The 27,986-nt window shown below is 40.9% G+C and overlaps 1 protein-coding gene across 1 annotated transcript in view; it reads right to left on the bottom strand.

Moving 5' to 3' along the window:
* Positions 1-27,986, bottom strand: part of RYR3 (ryanodine receptor 3) — a 379,117-nt gene that overhangs the window by 286,461 nt on the left and 64,670 nt on the right. The window contains exons 4-9 of the mRNA XM_061158246.1: positions 26,215-26,293; positions 18,177-18,289; positions 16,868-16,967; positions 13,975-14,068; positions 8,510-8,584; positions 5,599-5,755 (exon numbers count right to left, since the gene is read on the bottom strand). Coding sequence (XP_061014229.1) covers positions 5,599-5,755; positions 8,510-8,584; positions 13,975-14,068; positions 16,868-16,967; positions 18,177-18,289; positions 26,215-26,293 — 618 coding nt within the window. The remainder of the gene's footprint in view (positions 1-5,598; positions 5,756-8,509; positions 8,585-13,974; positions 14,069-16,867; positions 16,968-18,176; positions 18,290-26,214; positions 26,294-27,986) is intronic.

Below are 27,986 nucleotides of genomic sequence, written 5' to 3'. Positions count from 1 at the left end.
ACAATGGGAAGCCCATGCGCAGCAATGAAGACCCAGCACAACCAAAAATAAATACCTAAAAACAACTGAAACTGCAGGAAGTGGTGGTGTCTGGGGAAGACTGAATCTCAAGGTCCATGTCTTGTTCTTTCCCCTTCCCTCCATACCCTCTCTTTCCCCAACTGAGAACTTGCAGAGCAAGCAAGGGGACAGGTACAAACAGCACTGCATCAGTGCCCATGATTTCACAGAGGGATACGCTGTGAACCTAACTGCCCTCTTGTTTCCGGTGGGACCGCTGAGGTTAAAGAGTAGAAGAGGATCCGGTCTACAAGCATGCTTTCTGCACACAGCAGAGTATGCGGTGGGCAGTTTTTAAAGGGAATATCATTTTTGGCCAAGAACACAGACCCCAGGATATAGCAGACAGCATTTGACAAATGTTTACTGAACTGAATTGTTTTTATACACTGAGAAAAAATTTCCTCTAATTGAGAACAGTGATAGCTCTCTGCCTTTCTGTAACAAAGGAGGCAAAATTTGAGATTCTATCTCAATCATTCCAGACTTATGGTAGAGTCATTAAAAAAATAGCTAAAAAGTGATTGGCTTCATATAATAAGACTTGCTTTAATATTATTAATTCATCCTTCCCCGAAAGGAATTGAGTGTTATAAACTGACCTGGAGACATGACATCTAAATAGACAGCACTGCTGCGCCAGAGTAAATATTAAATTACATTACCCGACAATCCTTGGGGAATGGCCTTGCAATGTCAAGACCATGGGAAAATGATGCGAAATCAAGTTCACAGAAATTTGACTTCAATGTTCAAATTAATGAATCTCTCTCCTTGAACGTTTGCAGGGTTGTGTTGTGATTGAAAATGATTACACAATGACTATAAAATTCTATGAAGAGGATGGAGGTTAAATTGGAAAGGATCTCACTGTACAACCACACTTAATGGAACCTTTCAGCACGTGATATTCAAACTTACTACACGCTCCACTCTGTGTGGGGTGCAGAGGTGCAGAAAAGGCGGGTGGAGGGATGTGTGCTCCTTGTCATTTAGGGGCTCCCAGTCAAGTGAGTGATGGCTATAACGGAGTCATGAAAAGGGCCCTTCTGGAGGAGCAGGGAAAGGCCTTCTTCTCATGAGGGGTGCTTGACACTTGTCTGAAGAATGAGGAGGAGTTTGCTGATTATGGTACATGGAGGGTTAAAAGGTATTCTAGCTACAGGTATAGCTGTGAGAAAAGACACCATGTTCAAACACAGAATGTACTTAGTTTGTTAGAGTTCAAGGCAAGCATGAGCTGGTGGCCAGAGATATTGTGGCAGGGTAGGCAGGGGTTGGCTCTTAAAGTCTTCACTGAATTTGTTACAATACTGTTTCTATTTAATGTTTTTGGTTTTTTGGCTTGGAGGCATGTGAGATCTTAGTTCCCTGAGTAGAGATCCACCTGGAACCCTCTGCACTGGAAAGAGAAGTCTTAACCACGGGACTGCCAGGGAAGTCCCCAGGGGTCAGCTCTTAGGGCATCTTTCACAACAGACTTCAAATGAGGTGCAACTAGAATAAGAATTGTGTTAAAGGTTCCACAGAGGGTAGATGGGAGTCAAGGCCAGCTCTAGGTGACCTGGGACCCATGCTCTATCTGACGCCCTACTCCTTCCAGATTGAGGGAACAGGTGCAAGGCTGTAATTCAGAGCCCTCAACAACTTCCAGACCCCCACTTCGATTTGGATCTCCTGGTGAAGGAGAGGAGTGCAAGCTCTGACCAAGATCCCTTTCTGCTCAGTCACACAGTTTGCTCAGAGACCAGAGTTTGATTCCATTTGAACCAAGCAACACTGCAGCCGATGCTCGACCTTGACCCCTCCCAGTAAGTCTCAGTCATGTCCCTGTCCTGTCCTGTGGGTACAAGATTCACATGGATACCTGCAATCCTCCTCGTAAGGGTATCTTGCTGAGGATGTGAACACATACCTGCAGCTGTCTCCAGACCCCCGATCATGTAGTCATAGCTGTCATGGGTTAACGCAACTTGACAGGAAACATGGGGTGGGAAGCCCACCACTGCCAATAACTCACAGCCCAGCTCACCAACGTCCTCCTAGAAATGTAGGAGCCTAAATGGTGCTCCTTCCAGGAGTCTCTTCTCTTGTTTTCCAGGTTCTCCAGCATACAGAGAAGATCAGATAAATGCCCCCACTCAATCTCGTTCACAGAGGCAAAAGGAACACACTATCTCCCCTCTCAGCCTTCCCAGTGAGTCTCCCCAACGTCTGTGCCACCTCTCAGAACCTGGTCCACTATTTCAGACAACTTTCTGCTGTCTGCTCCCTCGCCTAACACTGGTAGAGCCCAGAGCTAGTAAGACAATGCAGCACCTTCCTGCTGTTGAAAATCAGAGCCAACTAATCCCTCTGCTGGGGAGCATCACTCTTCCCCAGTGAGGGGAAGCACAGTGGAGAGTATATTTAAGGCAGAGAGCCTGCGCCAAGCATGATAAAAAGACATTTACTGGGACTTTCCTGGTGGTCCAGTAGATAAGAATCCACCTGCCAATATAGGGGACACAGGTTCGATTCCTGGTCCGGGAAGATTTCACATGTCGTGGGCCAACTAAGGAGTGCACTGCAACTACTGAAGCCCTAGAGTCCATGCTCCTCAACAAGAGAAGCTCCTGCAGTGCAACTAGAGAGTAGCCCTCTGCTCATCACAACTAGAGAAAGCCAGCACATAGCCGTGATGACCCAGTGCAGCCAAAAATAAAATAAATTTTAAAAAGGCATTCACTGAGGAGGAGTCTGGAGGCCCAGAGAAATCAAGGCACCTCTAGAGTTCTCCCCCAGGAGCTCTTCAGATTGCTGATGAGAGAACTACGGGCTCCCGCATGTTCTTCCTTCCCGTGCAGCTTCACGGCTAAGATGCCCAATGCCTTGCCCACACAATATCCCAAGGAAGCCCAGATCTCCTGGGGGAAGCAGCCTTATCTTGATCAGACAGGGAGACTAGGACATTTTAATTTCAGTTTCTTTCAGATTAAAATAGAGGTAACTGGGCTGAATACTACTGCACTGAGAATTATTTAAACCTCCAACACCGTGACGCCAATGAAATGCAAGCGCATAGGACAGTGTGACTCATAGATGACTTTCTGTCCAGCCCGGCCATGTGGGCAGCCCCTGGTACCACGATGCCTTTCAGCCATCCACTGCTGGCCTCCCTGTGCGTGGGAATCAGGCAGAGATAAGCAACGAGCCTTTTGAGGGTAAAATGAGCTCACAGGCCGGAAGTGGTGCCAAGTGAAAGGAGTGTTATGGAGACTCTCTGTGGTGCTCTGAGCCTTTCTGCCTTCCCACAGAGGCCGCAGCACAGCGCTGAGCCCTGCTCCGTGAGGCTGAGCCAAGAAAGGAATGGAAGGGAACAGTCCCCTTGGAACAGGATCCTGCCAGCTGCCTGGAAGGCCACCTGACTTTTCTGCAAGAGAAGCCTCTTTCTGCAATGGTAAAGATCTCCAAGTCGGGGTTGGTCCAGGGCTGAGAAGACTGGGATGGAATGCTCGAAGAGTGGACAAGCCAAGCTGGCATTCTGAGAAAGGCATTTACTTGGTCATCGGCCATGATGTGTGCCTTCTTATCTTCTGCCCCTCCCTGGCTTCCCCTGCCTGCCCTCCCTCCACACCCCACATCCGAGTTGTCTCTTAGGGAAGAATGGGAAGACTCCTTTCTGCTCTTAGAACTATCCTGTTGTTTTGTTTCGCTGCTCCTTTTAGCCAGTTGCAAGGCTCATTTCCTGGAGGCAAAAATGTTTTACTCCATGGTCATAAACTTGAATTTAAAATCCTTCTTGTGTGGGTAATCTTAAAAAAATAAAAGTGAGGGTAACATAAATGGAGATGTGCTCTGAGAACCCGAATGGAGTCACGGAGCTAATGCACTATTAGAAGAGAAGCAGAGAGCAGGAGACGCCTGAAGGAAATTTAGGGCAGAAAGCTCTCATTTCTTCTTTTTTTTGGCCACACTACACAGCATGTGGGACCTTTTGTCCCTGATCAGGTATCAAACCCTTGCCTTTGTGCTGGAAACTCGGAGTCTTAACCACTGCACTACCAGGGAAGTCCCAGGAAGCTCTCATTTCTTCTATATTTTTATTTTTTTAAGCTCTCATTTCTTAATCTTTGAACAATGGGTGCAGGAAAGCCTAACTCTGATAGAGGGTAACCAGGGGAAAAAAAAACCTCTAAGCCAAAGAGATTCTCTGCCTCAAATACTTTAGGACTATAAAAGAGGAGAAAAGGAGTCTGAACCCCTGCTTCAAGGAAGGTGGTGCTGAAAAGCTGGACTCTTCTGATTCATTATGAAACAGAGATGTCCCCATGGACATTCAGCTGTCAGCCTGACACCAAGTCCTACACGAATGGAATCATCAATAACCCTTTATGGAAATCGTGGTGAGAACACAAATCAAGATGTGTCTCTGGAAAGGAGCAAAGAAGAGTGAAGCTAGAGATGAAGCTCCCGACGGAGATGCTGAGCCTCTTAGAGAGTGTGTGCTGCTATAACTATGCGTACACCGTGCAGAGCCCTTCTCACGCTTGGGTGCTCTTTCCAGAACAATCATAAAGTGACAGAGCGCCAAACTGGACATCAGGAGCTAGCTCAGCGTGTGATTCTGACCATCCAGCTGGATCAGACTCTGAGTGACACAGAGTCAAAATCTGGCTGACCGTTAAAGACAGAAGTTTAAAAAAATATTTCTCTCTCTACACATCAAATGGCAAATCTACATGCTTGGGGTTAACCTAGCTACCACAGAATCTGCTCTTCATAGAGGCAGGGGAGGCACAGTGGAGCTAAGAGATATGCAGAAAACAGACAACCCAGGAAAAGGAACTAGTAATTCTGTATAATACAAACAACTGCAAGATGATGCCATGTCCAGAATTAAGCCTTCTCTGCATCTCTCTGAGAGAAATTACTTCTTTGATTTAAATAAATATAACACTGAAACTCCTGCCTCCACATTATCTTTGCTATATGGGAGTGAAGCAATAAGACTTCAGTGAAAGTGAAGTTGCTCAGTCATGTCTGACTCTTTGCAACCCCATGGACTACAGCCTACCAGGTTCCTCTGTCCATGGAATTTTCCAGGCAAGAGTACTGGAGTGGGTTGCCATTTCCTTCTCCAAGGGACCTTCTCAACCCAGGGGTTGAACCCAGGTCTCTCGCATTGCAGGCAGATTCTTTACCATCTGAGCCACCAGGGAAGCCCTAATAAGACTTATAAGTATTAAAAACAATTCAGAACATATTAAGCAACAATAACATTTTCCAGTAGCCTTAGCGCAACACTGTCCATTCTTGTGATCCTTTTTGTTTTTTAGGGCTTTCCACTTTCCATTCAAGCCTTTCTCTTAAGACTTCAATATTCATCCAGGGTACACATTCCTCTATGAATTCAATTTAAAAGATAAAAGAACAAAATATTTATCATTGGTCTAATTTCCAATTCCATTTTGTTCCAGCCTATTTTCTTTGCAGTCATAGTTCTACCTGGAGGTTTCAGAGCTTTCGCTTTGAGAATAAAGTCAAAATCCACCTCACCTTGGATGCTCGAAAAGAGAAGGCTGTCGATTTGGTGTCCGACTTCCCCCGGTCTTGCAGAATAAGGCCTTGGTCTTCCGTCAAGGCCAAGTAGTGGCCTGTGGTGAGATGCCGGAGTCGGAAAGCCTGTCCCCATCTGATGTTACTGCCACTCCAGCTGGATAGATGAGAGAAGAAATTGCATTTATACAAAAAATAGATCTTTTTCAATATTTATCCTGAGCATTTTTATATATGCTCTGACTCAGTACCCTCCTAAAGTACACCCCCTGACTCCTGGCTTGCTATAGGATTGTGTATCTGCCTACAACTCATCACTACTCAGTCTTCTGGCTAAGATCAAGTGTCTGTCTACAACTCAGCATGGCATTCTCTTGTGAGCTCTCTTCTAAACTTTAAGATCACCAACAAGGAACATGGTCCTGTGGGCAGGTCCATGGTTTAATGTAACTGGAAGTTCCAAGCTTCCAATTTTTCCTTCATTTCACTGAAATGTCTTGATGCTAAAAATCACACACAAAAATGAGAAGCCCGCTTTTGAAGAGAAACTTGTTTCTGGGAAAGTGAAGCATTTCCAAATGCATGATCTGCACTCAAGGATTTCACTACCACCACTAGTTTGAAAAGACATACGAACCCCTATGTTCATTGCAGCATTATTTACAATAGCCAAGATATAGGAGCAACCCAAGTGTTCATCAATTAAAAAAATGTGGCATATATGCATACACAATGGAATAGTATTCAGCCATAAAAAGAATGAAATCATGCCATTTGTGACAACATGGATGGATCCTGAGGGTACTAAGTGAAATAAATCAGACAGAGTAAGACAAATGCCATATGATTTCACTCATATGTGGCATCTGAGAAACAAAACAAATGAGAAAACAAAACAACACAAAATTCACAGAGACAGAGAATAGATTGGTGGTTGTCAGAGAGGAGGCAGGTTGGGGAGTTGGGAGAAATGGTTAAAGGGGATCAAGAGGTACAAACTTCTAGTTATAAAATAAGTCATGGGGATGTATGTAAGGTAGAGCATGGTAGTAATATGTATGTTATGTAATATATATAGTCAATAATATATATTATTTATATAGTAATAGTAATATATATATTATTGACTATCATCACAATTTGAAAGTTGCCAAGAAAGTAAGTCTTAAGAGCTCTTATTGCTAGAAAAATTGCAATTCTGTAATGGTGACATATAATAATTAAACTTACTTCAGTAATCATTTTACAATGTAAACAAATGTCAAATCATTATACTGTACACCTAAAACTAATATAATACTGTATGTCAATCCTACTTTAATAATGAAAAGAATCCTCTCTTCAAAAGAAATAGGAATATTTATGCAGTTTACACTTACCAGGGAGAGACAAATAATAAACAAAGAAACATAAATAAGTAAATATTGTGGCATGTTACAAGATGTTAAATTCCATGGAAAAAAGTAAAGCAGAATAAGATGATTGATTTAAGTTAGAGTTCATGCTGAATGTGTTGTAGAACCATATGGTCCTACATCAAAAGGCTGGCATTCAACAAAAGTCATGGTAAGTGCTAGGGCAGAAATTATTCACTGAATAATCTGTATCTAATTATCTTTTAAGTTAGAACAAAATGTTTCAGAAATACATGTATCAATTTTTAAAATGACTCTCCTCTTGATCTAATTCTTTCGAGTACCAAAGAATCAAATTACATTAATAGAAGCCTTAAATTCTTCATGTTTAAGACTCAGGGGAAATAAAGAACCATAACTGGAACTATGTATACATACTTATTTTTATTTTTTAAAAAGTTCATTAAACAAGAACCAAGCCCTAACATCCTGAAAAAAATCAGAGTATGTTGCTATAAAAACTTCACTAGGCTTGAAAGAGAATATAGATGCCACAAACCAGCTAACAAGTGGGTACTCCTTAGGCCACCATAGTCTTTCAGTCAGCCTCTTCTAGAGTTCCTCAATAAAAAAATTTGAATGCACCTGCATGTGTGTGTAAGAGAAATTCTAATATTTTCTCCTGATCGCCAATGGATTATCTTGAGGACCCCCTGGAGACTCCCCCACCCACTAGAGATTTTATTTTGAACATGTGTTCAGGGAGAGATGGAATAGAGAGCTAGAGGGAAAGGCAGAGAAAGAAAACCAAAAGTGGCCACACTGACCCTCTGCTCTTACCCCGAGCAGCTTAGCTTTAGCCTAACTTGTGATCCCTCTCAGCAAAATAAAGGTCCAGGGTGTAACTGAACTCCTCTGCAATAGAGATGCCATGTTTTCACTCAAGTACCTGTCTCCAAAGTCTTGGTGTCCTGTTCCTTCCATCCCATTGTTTCTGACAAGTTCTGGTAAAGACGGTTTCCTTCAGAGCTACATGTCCAGTGATGTTTTAGTCTTCCCTACCTCATGCCATCACAGCCACCACTCTGTCAATTAAAGCTAACTTTGCTTTGGAGCTCACAAGGCTACCGGGAGGAGGAAGACTCACCTGGGTTCCAGAGAATCTATTTAAGAAAATAAATGGGAGAAGAGCTTTGATGGCTTTCAGTGGACAGGTCTATGCTTGCCTTTTATAACATAGACACTGCAAGGGTAGCAGGAGCTGGGGGCTTGGATCAAGCAATAGAGCCTGCTTACTTCAGAGTCAAAGCAGAAGTCTTGGAAATCGTGTGTGTGTGTGTGTGTGTGTGTGTGTGTGTGTGTGTGTGCGCGCGTGCGTGCACGCTGTGCTTTAAAAGCAAAAACAAAAGTCACAGACATTTCAGAATTTACCTCTTTGCCAGGTAACTTCTGAGAGTTTGCCAGCTAATGTAGAACAAATGTAACATTTAAGACAATAGGTTGTCCTGGAAAAAAAAAACAATCTTGAAAAGAATGCTGCCCTGAAGCTCCACTACCTTATCCGAAGGGGTTCCACTCTCCATAGTGATCTGGCTCTTGTGCCAGCTCCCCCGGCTTCATAGTATATCCTCCTGTGAACAGAGGTGGAGATTAGATCCTCCGTGCGTGATGCTGATCAGCACTGGGCTGAGGACAGTTCCCTGCAGACGCTGCTCAGAACACGCTGTATTTCTCGGGACTCACAGTAGGCAAAATGAGAAACAAGACTCAAAGAAAGACATAATTTCCTATTCTCTCTTAAAAGGGAAAAAAGGTGCTGAAGGGGAGGGAAATGCTCCCCACATACACGTCATGGACACGCACACGCTGCTGGGTGTACGGTGAAAGGACTGTCTCCATTTCGACATCAGGAGTCAAAACAGTCCAGTCACATATCATCAGACCAAGTACTGAATGCTCCGTTTCTTTCATGTTCAGCTCCCTGATGCAGTTTCACATCTTTAGAAAATGTATTTGTACTTGTAAAACACATATGCAGTACAGTGTGAAGTCATTTCCATTGTTCTAGGAAGCTGGGAACAAAGTTTATGCTCAGCTAGTGTAGAGTTCAGAGTTTTATTACTATACTGTTGTCCCCTTTCCTGCATTAACAGTCATCTTTTAAAGTGTTTTTAACTAAAATTTTTTATTTTGGAATAACTGTAGATTTATAAAAATGTTGCAAAGATAGTCCAGAAAGCTTCTGTAAAGTCTCACTCCATTTCCTTTAGAGTTATCATCTTATAATACTAAGTAGAGTTGTCAGAACTAAGAAATCAACATTGGCTCATCATTGCTAATTAAACTCAAGACTTTATTTCAATTTTACTAGTTTTTCTATTAATTTTGTTTCCTGTTCCAGGGTCCCATCCTGGATGTCACATTGCATTTAGTTAATATGTTTTCCCTGTTTCTTTTGGTCTGTTAGAGTTTCTTAGTATTTTCTTATTTTTCATGCCTTTGCCAGGTTTGGAGAGTACAGGTCAGGCTTTTTGTAAAAATGGGTTTGTCTAATGTTCATTGGAAGGACTGATGCTGAAGCTGAAACTCCAATACTTTGGCTATCTCATGTGAGGAGTTGACTCATTGCAAAAGACCCTGATGCTGGGAGGGATTGGAGGCAGGAGGAGAAGGTGATGACAGAGGATGAGATGGCTGGATGTCATCACCGACTGGATGCACATGAGTTTGAGTAAACTCCGGGAGTTGGTGATGGACAGGGAGGTCTGGCGTGCTGTGATTCATGGGGTTGCAAAGAGTCGGACACGACTGAGTGACTGAACTGAACTGAATGTATATCTGATGATTAGCAAAGTCTATTTTTTAAAAATCTGTACAATAGGGACCAACTCATCTATATCAGATTATAAGGAATTAAATGAACTATCCTCGTTTACAGGTATGTCTCATGAATAGGGGTCCCTGATTACCAGGCATACTGAATCCAGATACTTTCTGAGAATCCTGTGACTTTAGATCAAGGCTGATCATTTAACTTCATTTAATTTCACTAATTTAAAAAGATACCTCTACTGTAGAAGGTTTGAATGTATCACTACTGAATTACTCAAACCCCAGGAGAATCTTGACCTATGTCTTGAGACAACAGTTTATTAACAGAGGGGAAGAGGAAATGTGCAGTAATTATTTCTTTCTCCCAGGAAGTAATTATGAGTTGGTTACAAATATTAATTTTGGGTGTCAGGTAGACCTGAATTTGAAGCTATTAGCTGTGTCACTTTGCAAAGTTCTTTCAAATCTGTGCATCAGCTTCCTTGTCTGTAAAATGAACCTAATAGGCTATTTAGGTCACAGAATGGTTGTGAGCATTTAATGTGGTTTCCTTAAAGTAATGAACATGTACAAAGATGCTCATGGATGTATAAAATATTGTGTACTGTTGATTTATCCAAATTTTGTTTATAGACACTTATAAACATGCATGGAAAGCTACATTACGTGGCACAAAAATATAATAAAACACTACATCAATCACAGTTAGCTTTGGTTGGTAGGATTATAGAAGACATTCTAAACTTTTTGCAAATGTACATACTATCAGGAAATATGTAGTAAGTATTTAAAAGGAAGCTCTAGCATCCCAGGTGTCTCTGTGCCAGGCCCAGAGTAGTAATGAGGCTGCACTGACCTAGCCCCACAGGAAAATTTGTTGAGATTTTCATGGATGCTTCTCCATCCTCAATGAGAGCAAAAGGGTCTCTCAGGTAGAGAAGGTGGAGCAGGTCACCTTAGATCACATGATTTGAGGACTCTCTCCCTGTGACATCTAAAGAATTCTAGAAGGTTAGTTCTTCCCATCTAGCAAAAGGAGGCAGCTTGCTCCAGTGAATCTGGCAAGGTTACAGAGGTTGAAACAACCTGTTCCTATTCTCTAAAACAATTACCCCAGGAGAGGAGGTGAGTGGGTGGGGAACTGAGGTGCTCTGAAAGCGTGGCTGACAACTCAGCCTTGGCTTCAGTAAATCACTTACCCCAGGGTGCTTGACAAGCTCGAGGCAGAGCCAAGGATCAGAGCTCAGGATGTTAGATTATCCTTTTGGCTTTGCACCCTGGGACAGTCAGCCTCCCTCGCGGGCCTGGCTGCTCTCAGGCTTCACAAGGAATACAAGTGATTTCCTCTGGAAAGTCAGCCCCATTACAGTGGAATCACTTGCACGCTTTCTTGGCTGTGGGGACCTCCTAGAATATTCTCAATTTCCTATTTCTTTGCGCTCTCCCACATTTTGGTATTCCTGGCCATCCTGGCCCATTCTGGGGATTTATCTGATGACTGACAATGATGAAGCTTATCACGTACCTCACAAAAACATCAAATAATGCCAAAGCATCCTGTGTTGAATGAGAGACCAGTGACTACAGAGATCCAAGTTCTAGTACAAGGAGCCACTGCTGACAACCCAGTCTCAACCCTTTCATGCTTCGTTACAAAGGAAAGGAATAGCCTTTTATTTTTACCTATTTCTTTTATTCCAAAATACAAATTAGCTCACATGAAATCCTCAGTCAAAGGAAAGCTACCTTTACTCTTAACTCAATGATGGCATGCACGCCTGGCTCGGGGGCCCATTCTGGGAATTCCTCTCCCCAGCATCTTCTTTCAAATTCTTGTCCAAACTTTCCTCTGGGTCAGGATCTTGTTGAACCACTCAACAGGAATGCCCAGAAAATGACAAGCTTCTCCAAGCAGCACAGTTTCTGCTTGGGCTGCTTCTAATTTCATTCTAAATGTAATGACATGTGTGTGTGTGTGTGTGTGTGTGTGTGTGCACGAACGCATGCATGCATGTGGAGGTGGGGGAGTGAGGTAAAGGGCCATGTACAGGTTATTTTAATTTTTTCTAAATATTTTTCCTTAAAAAAGAATAGGAATGGAAAAAAAAAAAAAAAAAAAAACAGGAATGGAAACAAAGAACTAGTGAGTTCCAATGTGTTCCATCTTAGATGTAGACAACTCTGCACAACCTACTCACAAAATTTCAGTTCTGTATCCACCTGCAAGCCTTCCCCTTAATGCAGCAGAATAAGATATTACAGAGACAGCATTTGGGCTACCGCACAATCTTACAGTTTAAAAATAAGGAAAAGAAAATCGCACCTAAATATGAGCATATAACGTCATTTAGCATAGGGAATCTTTAATTCGAAGGGACATCAACTCAGCCTCTTTTCTACTCAGAGATAACTGTGAGCCACGGGGCCAGAATTAATCAGGCACTTGCCAGAGGTCTGTGCTTTATGTGTCCTAGACACCATTCTGGGTCACATCTGGTTCCCAGGAAGGGACACACAGAGGGCCGAGTGAGTAGGGAGAGGCTCAGAACAATAGACATTGCCAATGGATGGGCTTCCCTGGTAGCTCAGACAGTGAAGTATTCACCTGCAATGCAGGAAACCTGGGTTCGATCCCTGGGTTGGAAAGATCCCCTAGAGGAGGGCCTGGCAACCCACTCCAGTATTCTTGTCTGGAGAATCCGCATGGACTGAGGAGCCTGGGGTCGGCAAAAAGTCAGACATGACTAAGCTACTAAGCACAGCACAGCATTGCCAACAGATAGTTTCTAAGATGTACAATAACACGCTCAAGCACAGTGCTCCTGAGTGTCATTGAGGACATGAAATAAGGAAGGAGCCCTGACTAGAGAGTTAGCATCTCTGGTTTTCAGGGTTCCAACTGAAATCATCCACTGTGTGACCTTTGGCAGGAGCCTGAGTTAGACGGTTTCTGACATGTGTAGATGTGAACCTGTGTTTCTAACAAAGTAAAGAAATGCAGTTAATGAGGTTCCCACAGGTGTCATGCAAACACAAAGGACGTATTAGACAACTGGGAGATCAGACTCACTGTTGTCTCAAGTGAAAAAGTGAAAGTGAAAGTCGCTCAGTGTCTCAAGTGAAAAAGTGAAAGTGAAAGTCGCTCAGTCGTGTCTGACTCTTTGTGACCTCGTGGACTATATAGTCCATGGAATTCTCCAGGCCAGAATACTGGAGTGGGTAGCCTTTCCCTTCTCCAGGGGATCTTCCCCACCCAGGGATCGGACCCAGGTCTCCCGCATTGCAGGCGGATTCTTTACCAGCTGAGTCATAAGGGAAGGCCAAGAATACAGGAGTGGGTGGCCTATCGCTTCTTTAGCGGATTTTCCTGACCCAGGAATGGAACTGGGGTCTCCGGCATTGCAGGTGGTTTTGTTGCTGTATCAAGTTCAGTTTAATTTGGATCTGAGACTTGAGTTTTTAAAATATATCACGGTTTTACAATTACAGGGGTCAAGTTTTTATACTCTGTTCCTCTGTATATAAACCAAACACAAAATGACGCTTCAGCATGAAGTTAAGATCTAGATAAACATCTTCCATCTCCTGCCTTTGAACTCTGGAAAAGCATCCACTGAGAGGATAACTAGAGGACCAGAGGAAGCACCATCCTCAGCAGCTCCTTTGGCACTGTCCTCTGCTAAATCCAGCTCTTCCTGGATACTGACATTTGGCTTCTCCAATCCTACTTGGTGATAAGCAGGATGAAACCACTGAACCCCACCTTCATAGCACATAAAAGGGGGAGTAACAGAGATGATCTGCCTTTGAAGAACCCGGTGAATAATTTATGTAAGTGCACAGACTCATTAGAATGGTTACCCTGATTTCCATCACCAAAATGGGGGCTTTGGTCTGCAATTAAAGCTACCAGAAAGTCCTTAGACTCCAGAGCAACCAAAGAAAACAGTGGGATTGAAAAGCATCATGGAATTGTTTGCCTAAGAAGCAGCATGTGTACATAGGTATTCCTGTGAGCAAACTTGAGCATACTGCCTTTCCTATTTTACAACTGCAACACACGACTGGACAGAAGTTTGTCAGTTAACCAACACTTACAGAATTCATTGGCGGACATATCCAAATGCAAAATTTTTAGTCTGAGTCACTGGAGACAGGAGACAAGAGAAGGAGGAAGCTCTTGGCTTACCTGTGCTGGGAATCATTCTGGTCTGTAGATGGTATCGTCAAACACTCATCATGACCATGGAAAAGACGTACTACATGCCCACCAAGTAGGTATCCTGTAACAGAATTATACCCTACCATGAGCTGACAGGAAGCTGAATAATGAGAACATATTTGAGTCAGTTATTTTAGAAAACACAAAGAGAGAAGCATTTGGGAAATGACAGATTCCACGAGTTCAGGCCTCAGGTAGAAAATCAAGAAAGTCAAACCAATTCTAACACTGAAAGTTAATAGGGTTTCAGAGACGAGCAAGACCAGTATCAAAAGGGAAGGTGAAAACAATGTCAATTCATGTCATTAAAAGCCAAAAGGTCACCTGTAACTAATACAATGTATATCAGCTATGCCTCAATAAAATAATACAACATTAAAAAAATACACATACACACACAACCAAAAGGAAATCTGAGTTGCTATTCTTAGGAAGATAAGGATTCTCCAATTGTCGAGGACATAAATACATCCAACACCAAGTTCCTGGATAAGCTCTTACAGTGTTGATGTGTATATTTTGTGGTAAGTTTCAAATCAAATTGCAGTCATGAGAAAGTAAGATGATACTGGGAAAGGAGAAGCAAACTGTTATTCTGAGCTTTCTTAGGAGTAGCTAATTTTCGAATGTGTTAAATAAACACAGATCAAACCTGAATGCTATTCCAACACCAAGAGAAGGCAGCATGACATTCCAGAATCTCTGAGTGGCCAAGCAGAGAGGCAGCTATCACCTAGCCCTCAGCTTTCACAATAAGGAAAGGAATCTCAAGACCAATGGAGTTCAGAGATGGATAGGAAACAATGAACTTCAAGGACATGACGACCAATTAGTCTTCAAATAAACTGCAAGTCTCCATTTAAAAAACATGGTTAGCAGGAGAAGGGCCCCAGTATGAACTTTACATGAAGAAATGGAATTTGACATCCCTTTGAATTAAAAATTTCTCCCAACTAGTCTGTTCTCAGGAGACACATGGACTTAATATGTTCAATGTCTGTATCAGGATTTTGAGAAAATCACATAATTAGATCACTCAAAGGGCTGTAAAACTATTCTGAGTGTTGGATTATAACAGTAAGAAGGAGAAGTCATGCCAGGGGAGAAAAGGGTGTTATCAGTACATCTTATGCAGGGATAGTCTTGATAGTCCCTAGTTCATTTTCTCCATCTGTCCAGGTAAGGCAAGTTCTTCTTAAGCTTCCCTGAAATGTTTAGAAGTCATTTTCTCATTTTCCTCTCTTTCACTGTACAAATATTTACAATTGTATACTTTTTTGCATTAAAATAATCCATGATATACTGTAGGGGAACTGTTAACAGCCAACTTATTTAGAAAGTTAACCCCTTCCATGATCACGTTCGTGATTAAATGATCTATCATCTTATGATGGCACAGCCACGCTCCATTTGCAGCCCATCATTTACAGTCCCCGGGAGTCTCCAATCAATATTCTACGGCATGGAGGAAATTGCCAAATGCTGGCGCATCACAACATTTATTAATTGAAATATACCAGGGCAGGAATCAGGAGAGAAGGCTCACGAGGAGGACGACTCCTTTTCTCAGGGGCTGAAGTGGGTTTCTCACCAGCAGATGCTGAGAGAGCATTTTGCACAGAGTCAGATGACACAAGGGATCAGCTGCCCAAGCTCTACCACAAGGGCTCTCAATACTTTTAAAAGCATTGTTGTGAAATGATTCGCAATTAATTAATCTCCACAAACCCTCTTCTGGGACTGGGCACTAATACTATCCCTCTATAGTGGAAATGAACAAAATTAACATGAAGATTCAGTCAGAACTTCCTCAGGGAAGATTTTAACCTGGGATTCCTTGGTTCCTGAGAGAAAGGGAATGACTGACAAAACATTTGGAGCAGTGGGTGAATTCTGGTGTGAAAGAAGAGAGCTGAACACATCCTGCCTTTGAAAAGCCTCCCTTCAGTTGCCAAAAGAGTTAAAAATTTGCTGCTTCCTGATTATTCAACTTAGCTGTGATGCCTCCTGAAACTGGGGTATCACCTTGACAACTCTCAGTTTTCCATTTTCCAACATCATCTAATAGAAAGAGGTTTCACAGACTCAAGATTTAAAATAGGGTTAGAACCTGTGATATGAGTATTTAAAAAAACTCTGATCTTGCTAAAAAGTGCTAGAATGTGATGTGATAACCCTTAGGTCACTGGCATCTGATTATCCTACTCAGCAGTGATATTACCCATGAGTAAAGTAAGGCCAGTGTATTTATTATATAACTTGAAAGGTGTTATTGACTTTGCCTAGCTCCAAAAAAATAGAATATGCTGAACAAACTTTGATGATCTGACTTCTAAGGGAAAAATAAAATATGGAGAAAATGCCATTTGTTATTTTTAAATGGCCTTCCATAAATATAAGTAAAAACAAATGGCCAAACATCCTTTTATTATAGAGAAAGTCCTCCTCCCACCTGTTGGGAGAGATACATTGGGGAGAAATATAAAAAATATCAACTTCTTGGCAAATAATGTCTTCTAAAATTGAACCTGCTAAGGTCTGTATACTTATAACCATAAATAAAACTGAAAAGTCAGCGGGAGAAGAAAGGTAAGTCTCCAAGGTCCTGAACGCACACAGTGCCAAAACCATGGTGCATTGAAAGAATTGAAAAATCATGTCAGAAGTGCTCATGAAATCAGAAATCAGGACAGGAAATAATCCATATTAACATGAGAGAAAGGAATTCGGGTGAACCAAAAATGAACTAAGTGGATATTGAGACACCCGTGCCAGAACTGGAAAGTCACAAAAAAGGTCAATATACATAGCATAAGACAAACAGGCAGGCTGAGAGTGGAACGCACAGAAAGAAGCACACCTTCTTCGACGCTACTTCCTGAGCACGTAGGATGTACATTCCAGAGTGTCTGCATAAAGGAGGCATCCACTTGTATGTTACCATTTGATATTGAGAGATGCTGCAGCAGAAACAGAAATGAGACATCCTTTAAATCACCAGGCCAATCCTGATAGAAGCAGCTCACCTAGAATTTTAAGGATTGAATTAAACAGCTTTACTCTCATCAGGCGTTTTCTACCTAGACTGTGGGAGATTGCTCCACCCCATCTCGAAGCAGCTTCAAAGTGGGACACTTTATTCAGGGAGGGTGAGGATTCAGCTACAGAGGTGGCAGACATGCTGACTTCATCCCCTCAGCTGGATCTCAAATTCAACAGGAAGTTACAAAATATCTATCCTTGGCAGGAGAAGGGGACTTACAAATGGGAAAAATTAATCCAGCCTTTGGTTGAGGCAAAGTAAAATCTGCTGGCAGAACTGGTGCTGAGAAGCTTAAAAACTTATCTTTGACAATTCTCTGATCTGTAAGGAATTGCCCCCATCCCTTAAGGGCCTGATGTCAATGTTGCTTGACATCTTGTATGGTATGCAAGTATCACTATCAGGGGCAATATTTCACCTGCCTCTTCCAACCACTGTGACATCCCACACTCTGAAACATGTCCAATTCTCTTTCTCCCTCCAATTATGTTTCTATATCCAACACTTTCTGGCTTGTTCCTAATTAGACAAGAGCTAACCAAAGTGATAAACTGAGTCCTTGGTGGCTCAGATGGTAAAGAATCTGCCTGCAATGCAGGAGATCCAGGTTTGATCCCTGGGTAAGGAAGATTCTCTGGAGAAGGGAGTGGCTACCCACTCCAGTATGCTTGCCTGGAAAATTCCATGGGCAGAGGAGCCTGGCAGATTACAGTCCATGGGGTCACAAAGAGTTGGAAGACTGAGCGACTAACACTATTATCAAAGGTAACTAATGTGATGGACAGGGAGGCCTGGCATGCTGCAATTCATGGGGTCTCAGAGAGTCTGACATGACTGAGCGACTGAGCTGAACTGAACTAAATGTGTCAATAGTTGACTTTTTAGGAAGTGCCTGGGAGCATTTAAGCTGGGAACAGTGCTTTAATCTAAAAAAAACATAAATAAATAAAGTTACATTCCAGGCCCCATGATAATAGCAGGAGAGAGAATTTAATCATGTCTCAAGTACACTGTGTAAAGGTAATCTTACCCTACCCGATCTGATGTAGTTCTGTTCTCCCTGGCCATCCATTCCTAAAAGAAACAATTCTGGAAATGAAAGATGCTTGTGTTAGGAGATACTTACAAGGTATCTTTCAGAGGACACACTGACAAGGATGAGGTCATCTCCAATTCGAACCTTTTCTCCCTCAGACCTCTGCTTGGAAGCGGGATGAATGGTCCACCAACAGGCTTCTCCTACACAAAGGCTCCTTGAGTTAGTGACTGCATCACAGAAGTCAGTGTCCCTAACTCTGCCCCTCATTCTCCTTCCTCCTGATGAGAACCCCTGAAACACACACACACACACACACACACACACACACGCATACACGCACCCTCCAGACCTCAATTTCTATTTATCTATAAGCATTCCCCCACATCTGGCTCTTGAGTATATTTATCATTTTCATTTTCTTTACAAACAGAAAGACAGTGTTTGGAGAAGAATACTGGAGCCCAAAAGCTATAGAAGTCTTTGAGTAATTTTAATACATACAAAAAATGGTATTTTTTTTCATATGCACCTACAAATCTTTCAGAAATAACTTCATTGGTCTACTGACCACTTACAGACCATTATCTTTGCCTCACCCCTTCCCCATGAAATTCTACTAAATCATCAGTAATTCCACTAACAAAAAATCAGAAGTTTTCAAAGGGTCTAAATCTATAAGGTCTGAGATAGCAGGTGAGAAATTAATAGTAAAGGAGAAAAATTGATATTTTGGGAAAAGGGATGTCAAAAGATGCTTTTAGCCAAGACAAAGCTACAACTCCAGTCTCTGGGTAAGAAAATGGATTAAGAAGTTGATCTTAAGAAGTAAGGCCATTCCTGCTACATATTCTCCAGAAACTCTGTGGAATTGGAGGTAACAGTTTCTTGTGAGGGCAACCATAGAAGATGGGGTTGAAAACAGGAGTGGCTGAAAGTTTTAAGGGAACATTTGATCTTTTTCTCTATCCTGCAGGCCAGGTGACTTCCTCCTCCACTCTAAAGAAGAATAGAAGTGATATCCATGGAATGACAAGCCACTCCAGGCATCAGGCACTGTCAGACATGGAAGTAAAGAATATCGCTGAAAATGGAGAATAATTAGAATTCTGTGCTCTGATTAGTAAAATCTCAGCTCCCTTTCCCCTACCTCCATTCCTCAGCTTCCAGAATGCCAGTTGTGATGCTGAACCACCCATGACCCAAATGAAGATTACTGTTTAGTTTGGAAGCAAAAGTACCCAACAAAAACCATACTGTTGTTTGGGCATATTCAGTGCAATGTGCAGGTCCCTGCTAGACTATCCCAAAGTGAAAGTTAAGACATGGCAAGCCACCCACACAGTTGGGGCTTCCTGTCGGCTTTTACTGCCTTGATCTAAACATCAACTGGGACCAAGGATAAGCTGATATGTAAGGAAAGTCTCTAACATGAACAACAGGAACAAACCAAAAAGTGGGGAAAGGGGAAAAATGAAGATTACAGAGAACTAAAGATAACTTCAAACAAATCTTAGAATTAATCATCTCAGAGACATAAGAAAAATAACATTCAGGAAGCAGCCAGGAGAGTATCCATGAAGGGTCCCTTCAAAGAAAAAGAAATCTCTTTGATCCTGAAAAAGAGAGAAAGAGACATGAAAGTTATAGGATAAAGTTGAAAAATTTTCCCACAATGACGAATGAAGAAAAGCAGATTGGAAACAAGACTGCAAAGAAAATTAGAAAACCGACCTAGAGGAGTTTCAGAAAGCAGGAAGAGAACATCTAGGGAGAACATTAACTAAGAAATATTTAACTTTTCCCAAGGCTGAAAGACAAACATTTTTAGAATGAAGGGGCTTGCAGAGTCCCTAGCACAGTGGAGAAGGGACACCACACACACACACACACACACACACACACACACACACACACACACACCAGGGTCCACTCCTGTGACACTAAGAACAAGAAAGAAAGAAAGAAAGAAAAAAGAACAAGAAGGATCCAGGACAAGACAGAGCACTGTGGAACTGTAGACATCAGGGCAAGAAGAGAAGATCCAGATAGCTCAGAAAATGTAAACAGGTCACACACAAAGGATCAGGAAGCATAATGTGGACAGACGTCTCAACAGCCAGACCAAAAGCTAGAAGAAAACAAAAAACCTTCAGGATGCTGAGGAAAAAAAAAATCCCATGTAGAATGCTTCTATGAATTACTTGGGAAGCTGAAATTAAGAAACTTTCAGACAATAGTTTGTCTCCCATGGATATTTTCTGTAAAGGCTACTGGAAATGGGCTCTCCCAAAATGGTGTGATCAACCAATAAGGGAGAAAAACATGAGATCCGGGAAACACAGAATCTTGGAGAGAGGAAACAGAAATTTCCCACATGATGGTGTATGTTTCTAAGAAGATGAAACCAACAGAAGAGCTATTTGTGACTGAATCTAATCAGGGACAGTTACTGTTCTATGGGACAGTTTGGAAATAAATGACTAGGTCACGGAAAGTAAAGCAACAAACAAGGCAATTATTGAGTAGTGGAAAGCACAGAAGTAATACCATAAAGTGAACTGACCATAGTATATCATGAGTCTCATTTGCAAATAAAAGTTATAGTTACACCAATGTAAGTAGTTAATATTGATTTGGTAGTTATATAAAAAATAGGTGCAAATATACTAGGAGGGTGGAAGGAGAAAATAGAGAAGAGGGGAGCACAAGAGGTAAATTTTTATTATTCATTTAGGACATCAATCTATCATGCCCAATCTGGAAAGAATAACTAAAGGGCAGTAAACCATATGACTCATGCACAGTGGGAAACACACTGGAGGAGCTGAAAGTGGATGCCTGAGAGAGGGGGGGATCCAGGACAGGCAGGGGTGTGGCAAGAGGTAGATGCTTCTGGTACGCAAAAGAGCGCTATGTCTCTTTTTAAACTATGTACAGGTATTACTTTGATTCACTTCAGATAAATAAATATTATATTGATTACACTTTAATTAGACTTAAAATTTTGTAACAGAAGAGGCTGTTCTCTACATTCAAGGAGGAAAATGACAGGTGTATTTCCATCATTTGCACTAGACCACTGAGGGGGGCCAGGATGAAGGGGTCCTAAAGAGATGCATAGGAGAAGAGCACCTTTGGGCGCTCTCCCTCTCCTGGGAACAGGGCAGTGGTCTGGAGCCCAGGAATGGGCCAATCCCCAAGTCAGTAGGTACGTGAGGGCCAGTTGAGGGTCCTAAAATACCTAACAGTACTTTCAGTGGTTTTCCCCTCAATTCTAAACTAATCCTTAATCTATGTCTAGAAAACAACAACAAAAACTTTCAAAAGGAAAACAAGAAAGAACTTCTTAAGCAAAACCAAGGGCAAAATAGTCATCAGTTAAGTCAGTCAAATCATTTATTATCCGCTGTGCAGGGGAAACACTTCCAGAAATATTCAAGAAACTGCTTCCAAACTTCTCACATTCTCCTAGAGATTCAACTCAACTATTTGTTTCAATTCAGAAGAGGCTTCTGAGTCAAAAGTGCATTCCCAGGATGGCCTGGGTAAAAGAAGCAATGCTATTCTGTCAGTTCCTGAGCAACCCTTCTCTTAAAGAGAGAGACTCACCCCAGGCCATACTGAACTGTATCTGAGCTGCAGGGAAGTTCTCCCCCTTCCCCACATATACCAAGCCGACTTTCTTCAAGGAGAATATGAAATGGGTTGCGGATGAGGGAAGTAAAATAAATTATTTTAGGCTACAGGTTTTCATGAATATCTGGTCAACCCTGTCCCCCTGTCTTTCTGCCAACATCAGCTTCTGAAAAGCCAGCTTGAACCTGGGTTGATGCATGTGTTTCCCTCATCTGTTAGCAGAATTCATACTAAGTTTGATTTTAGGAATTTAGGGTAAAAAAAAAAGTGGTAGAATGAGTAATATTCTCTGCTATTTCCCTATCTTTTTATTGAAGGCTCTAGTAACTAAAAACAAAAACCAAAAAACAGGTTTCCTGAACATATGACTAGAAAGTGGTTATTTCTTAGATTTCTTGCCAAGTCTCAAAAAGTCTAAAGTCATTTTACTGGTATAAATAGTATGATCATACATGACTTTTTCGATTACATGCTCCAAGACAGATAGCTGGTTTATATTTAGAGGTCAGCTTACACTCAGAATGTGTCAATTAACTCATTTTGTAATTTTTAGCAAAGGTTGACAACACCTTAGAGGAAATTATATTTTAAGAATAACATGCTTTAGCTGAAAACAAAGTAACCTCAAATCATATTCAAATATAATCTGATTTTAGTAAAACAAACACACAAAAAAACCCCCCAAATCTCGTGGGCTAAGGCAGGCTCACTCTTCTGCTCTGTATAAAGAGGGGAAGAGGAGGAGAGGTAGGGGGTTTACCTCAGATGTTCTTGGACATGATGGTGTATGACCCAGAAATAACAGATCCAGGGTAAACTCTAGATTCCTTCCCCCCAGATTAAATCTAGGTTAAACTCTAGATTTTTAAAAACAGGTTAAACTATAGATTTTTTTTTCTAAATCATATGTAAAATCAGATAATCTTGGACCATCTCCTTATGAACTGCTGTAGTTTTAGAATAATTACATGAACTTTGTCCTTCTTTGGCCCCAACAATGGAACTCCCCTCCTATTTGGGGGAAAATGTCATAATATTAAAGACTGTCTCCAATGAGACTCTTCCTGCCGTGTGACCTAGGCTGTTTGCTCTTCCCTGGCCTTTCTTCCTGCCCAATATCTAAGCCCGGGGCTCAGCTTCAGAGCATGTCTATGTAACATCCTTCCAGTACACTCTCTTTCTGCTTGAGTTAACGGAGTCAGTTTCTGCTGTTTGCAATGAAGAATCCTGATTGGTCCATAAGCCCAACCTCTAAATGGAGCAGAAATTACATACGTAATGTCCTTGGCAGACAGATTTCTCATGAATATTTCCAGCCACAGGAAACATCTTCCATCTCGAGGCCAGCTGTGCCTTTGCTGGATACTGCAGATATTACAAAGTGGTTTTCTTCACTGAGATGAAATGGGCCTGTTTTCATCTTCTATCCATTGTTCCACTGGTCTTTGCAATAACCTACAGTAAGTCAGCCCCTTCTTTGATTAACTAGAAACATTTGTTGACAGTTATCTTGGTCCTCTGTTCTTCATTTAAACCTGCATCATCCTGGTTACCATCTTTTTTAGGATCCACCACTTGACTGTCATTTTTGATTGAACTAAAAAAAAAATAGCCAGTACTTCCCACAGTATATGATATATAGTGCTAGTGGTGGAGGGCAATTAAACAGCACTGAGTCACATAGTGAAAAATTTCCTTTACTACTTTCTTTTTTTTTTTTTTCTTTTCCTTTATTTATTTCAGTGGGTTTTGTCATACATTGATATGAATCAGCCATAGATTTACACGTATTCCCCATCCCGATCCCCCCTCCCACCTCCCTCTCCACCCGATTCCTCTGGGTCTTCCCAGTGCACCAGGCCCGAGCACTTGTCTCATGCATCCCACCTGGGCTGGTGACCTGTGTCACCATAGATAATATACATGCTGTTCTTTCGCAACATCCCATCCTCACCTTCTCCCACAGAGTTCAAAAGTCTGTTCTGTATTTCTGTGTCTCTTTTTCTGTTTTGCATATAGGGTTATCATTACCATCTTTCTAAATTCCATATATATGTGTTAGTATGCTGTAATGTTCTTTATCTTTCTGGCTTACTTCACTCTGTATAATGGGCTCCAGTTTCATCCATCTCATTAGGACTGGTTCAAATGAATTCTTTTTAATGGCTGAGTAATATTCCATGGTGTATATGTACCACAGCTTCTTTATCCATTCATCTGCTGATGGGCATCTAGGTCGCTTCCATGTCCTGGCTATTATAAACAGTGCTGCGATGAACATTGGGGTGCACGTGTCTCTTTCAGATCTGGTTTCCTCAGTGTGTATGCCCAGAAGTGGGATTGCTGGGTCATATGGCAGTTCTAATTACAGTTTTTTAAGAAATCGCCACACTGTTTTCCATAGTGGCTGTACTAGTTTGCATTCCCACCAACAGTGTAAGAAGGTTCCCTTTTCTCCACACCCTCTCCAGCATTTATTGCTTGTAGACTTTTGGATAGCAGCCATCCTGACTGGTGTGTAATGGTATCTCATTGTGGTTTAGATTTGCATTTCTCTGATAATGAGTGATGTTGAGCATCTTTTCATGTGTTTGTTAGCCATCTGTATGTCTTCTTTGGAGAAATGTCTGTTTAGTTCTTTGGCCCATTTTTTGATTGGGTCATTTATTTTTCTGGAATTGAGCTGCAGGAGTTGCTTGTATATTTTTGAGATTAATCCTTTGTCTGTTTCTTCATTTGCTATTATTTTCTCCCAATCTGAGGGCTGTCTTTTCACCTTACTTATAGTTTCCTTTGTAGTGCAAAAGCGTTTAAGTTTCATTAGGTCCCATTTGTTTAGTTTTGCTTTTATTTCCAATATTCTGGGAGGTGGGTCATAGAGGATCTTGCTGTGATTTATGTCGGAGAGTGTTTTGCCTATGTTCTCCTCTAGGAGTTTTATAGTTTCTGGTCTTACATTTAGATCTTTAATCCATTTTGAGTTTATTTTTGTGTATGGTGTTAGAAAGTGTTCTAGTTTCATTCTTTTACAAGTGGTTGACCAGTTTTTCCGGCACCACTTGTTAAAGAGGTTGTCTTTTTTCCATTGTATATTCTTGCCTCCTTTGTCAAAGATAAGGTGTCCATAAGTTCGTGGATTTATCTCTGGGCTTTCTATTCTGTTCCATTGATCTATATTTCTGTCTTTGTGCCAGTACCATACTGTCTTGATGACTGTGGCTTTGTAGTAGAGTCTGAAGTCAGGCAGGTTGATTCCTCCAGCTCCATTCTTCTTTCTCAAGATTGCTTTGGCTATTCGAGGTTTTTTGTATTTCCATACAAATTGTGAAATTATTTGTTCTAGTTCTGTGAAAAATACCGTTGGTAGCTTGATAGGGATTGCATTGAATCTATAGATTGCTTTGGGTAGAATAGCCATTTTGACAATATTGATTCTTCCAATCCATGAGCATGGTATGTTTCTCCATCTGTTTGTGTCCTCTTTGATTTCTTTCATCAGTGTTTTATAGTTTTCTATGTATAGGTCTTTTGTTTCTTTAGGTAGATATACTCCTAAGTATCTTATTCTTTTTGTTGCAATGGTGAATGGTATTGTTTCCTTAATTTCTCTGTTTTTTCATTGTTAGTATATAGGAATGCAAGGGATTTTTGTGTGTTAATTTTATATCCTGCAACTTCACTATATTCATTGATTAGCTCTAGTAATTTTCTGGAAGAGTCTTTAGGGTTTTCTATGTAGAGGATCATGTCATCTGCCCTTTACTACTTTCAAACCTTCTGATTCTAACAGAAGGTTTTCAGTTTAGAGCTTGTATACCATGAACGCTTTTCTAGTATTTGCCAACATTCTCCAATTATTGAGTGACATGGTTTTCTTTACATTATATTCTTTTTTACAGCAAGCAATACCAGTTTTCTACTTATAGCAATGATGTCAATTTTGTCTATAAAATTTTAAATACAAAACTAAATTTAAAGAAAAATATAAATTAATAATAAAGTTTATGCACAGGAATGGCAAATCTAGGAAGGTGGATATCATTGACTAATATCTGGGAAACCCTACCTTAAAAATAGCTGATTCACAGCAGAATAAAATGGGACTACTTTAAAAAAAAATCCAGACTATATTTTATCATGTAAACCTTCATTATGCTTTTTTTTTTTTAAAGTGGTTATTCATTACCACTGGTTTTTATCAGGTTTAACTTCTCTACTTATTTTCAGTATCTAACCCTAAAAATTGTTTTTCTTTGAGACTCTGGCAGACTCTGGTTTAAGGCCTCATGCTCACCTTCATTTTGCATTCCTATGTTTTCATTCTGCATTCCAATAATATTCTTTATTATTCTTCTTCTCCAGAGTTCTATCAGACCTATTTCTTGACCAGGTTAGTTTGGAATCCCAAATGATTTGCATCCAGGCTCCTTCTCAAAAGCCCCCAGCTCAAGATCCCACTGAGCAGCAGATCTAGGGCATGTTGACTTACCTGTGGCATGTTCCCGTAGACCTACATCAAAGGCAAGTTTATCCGTCTGGGATCTTGATGTGGTCAAACATGTTAGATACTGTGGAATAAGAGCAGATGCTAGTGAAGTCATACTCTTCTGTCAGATCTTGGCATCTCACCATTAATTGGCTTCTCAGTTTCAACACTGAGTTACTATGAAAAGGGCTTCTTTATTGTTCATGGCTACAGTGCTTCTGGCATATATTTTCCTAATGTATTTAAAACCTCAAAGGTGTTCTTATCTGATGACCCAGTGATTTGACTCATAGGACTATGAGAAATAAGTTTAAATAGAAAAAGTTTGAAATATGAAATATGCTTTAGTTCAAAGATACTCTGAAACTTTTTAAACTGAGAATATGAATAGAACATAAAAGACCAACAATAATGGAAAGGTTGATAAACTCTGGTACTTCATTTTATGGAATATTATGTTACCATGGAGAGTATTTATCAACAGTGTAGAACAGTATGGAATATATACAAAATAGTGTACTTGTATGGTTGTCACATATGCAAAATTCAAATGCCTAGCAACCAGGCTAAAGGGAATTCACCAAGCTGATAGGTTGTCTTTGGACAGCAGGAACATCCATGATAATATCCTCCTTTCTATTTGTTTTCTGTTTTTCAGTTTTTCTATCAGCTTTAAAACTTCTCAAGTAATGTCTGATTTTTTCTAATTATAAAAATATATATGCATGTAAAATTTAAAAATTATTTTCAAAAGTAACTTAAAAAAGGAAAAAAGTCCACAGCCTATTCCCTGCCTCCTTTATTGACAGGCACAGCAAGTGGTCTTAGAACTGGACCGAGAGGCAGATACGCATTTGGCACAAACTTCTTGAGTTATAATTCTAATTCTCTGCAACAGGAAAACACAGAATCATTGTGTTGTATAGACATCTCTCACGGGCTTTATTCTCAGAGCTATTCCTAAAAGGAACTGGCTAGTATAGAGTTCATGTTAACTGTGAGTGGGATTTCTTGGGAGTAGAGGGCAACCAACCTACTGATGAATAATGTAAACCTTCCTCTTTGTAGCACAATGCTAGCCTGAGTTTTTAAAGCCAAGAGAAGTATACTGTTTGAGCTTTTATTTATTCTATTTAGGGAGAAAAAGAGAGGTTCTAGGGTTTTATTTACCCTATGGATAAGCACCAGATTCCTAAAGATAAATGATCACCTCTCAGTTCTAGAGATTGCCAGGGTGCAAAATTTCCCTACCCTCTAATGGTCCCCATCTCCTGCTCAGATAACCTTCCATTTGGTCATTTTTGTTTGTCCTTTGTCACAAGGGACTATCACAGATGAATGTTCAGGCTGAAAAGGTCAACTTCTTACCAGTGTTCAGGAAAAAAAAAATGCTGCAATAAATAAATTATTTAAGAAGCAGCTGCTGTTCTCCCTGCCAATTTGACAGTTCAAGCTTTGAGACAAATTTTGCAGTGTCCACTGCAGGTGTAAAATGTGTGAAAATAAAGTCCTGAGTTAACATAACAGTTTTCCACTGGGGTTAGAGAAAGAAATGTTCCTTACACTGATAGTAAGGGAGAATGATACATGTAGGAACTGGGGGTAAATATCATTAAAATTGCCTCATATTATACTTGATGGAGGTTACGATATTCCTCTTAACACTCCCTGCAAAAGAACTGCAATATTTGAATTTTACAAATTACATTTATTAAAACTTGAAAAAAAATTCAAGTTATATTGAGTTATCTCATTTCAGTTAATTCGAGTTCTAG

Source organism: Dama dama, chromosome 12, assembly GCF_033118175.1.
Source record: "Dama dama isolate Ldn47 chromosome 12, ASM3311817v1, whole genome shotgun sequence".
Lineage (NCBI taxonomy): Eukaryota > Metazoa > Chordata > Mammalia > Artiodactyla > Cervidae > Dama > Dama dama.
Note: the sequence above shows the minus strand (reverse complement) of the source record. Positions and strands in the feature narration are given on the sequence as shown.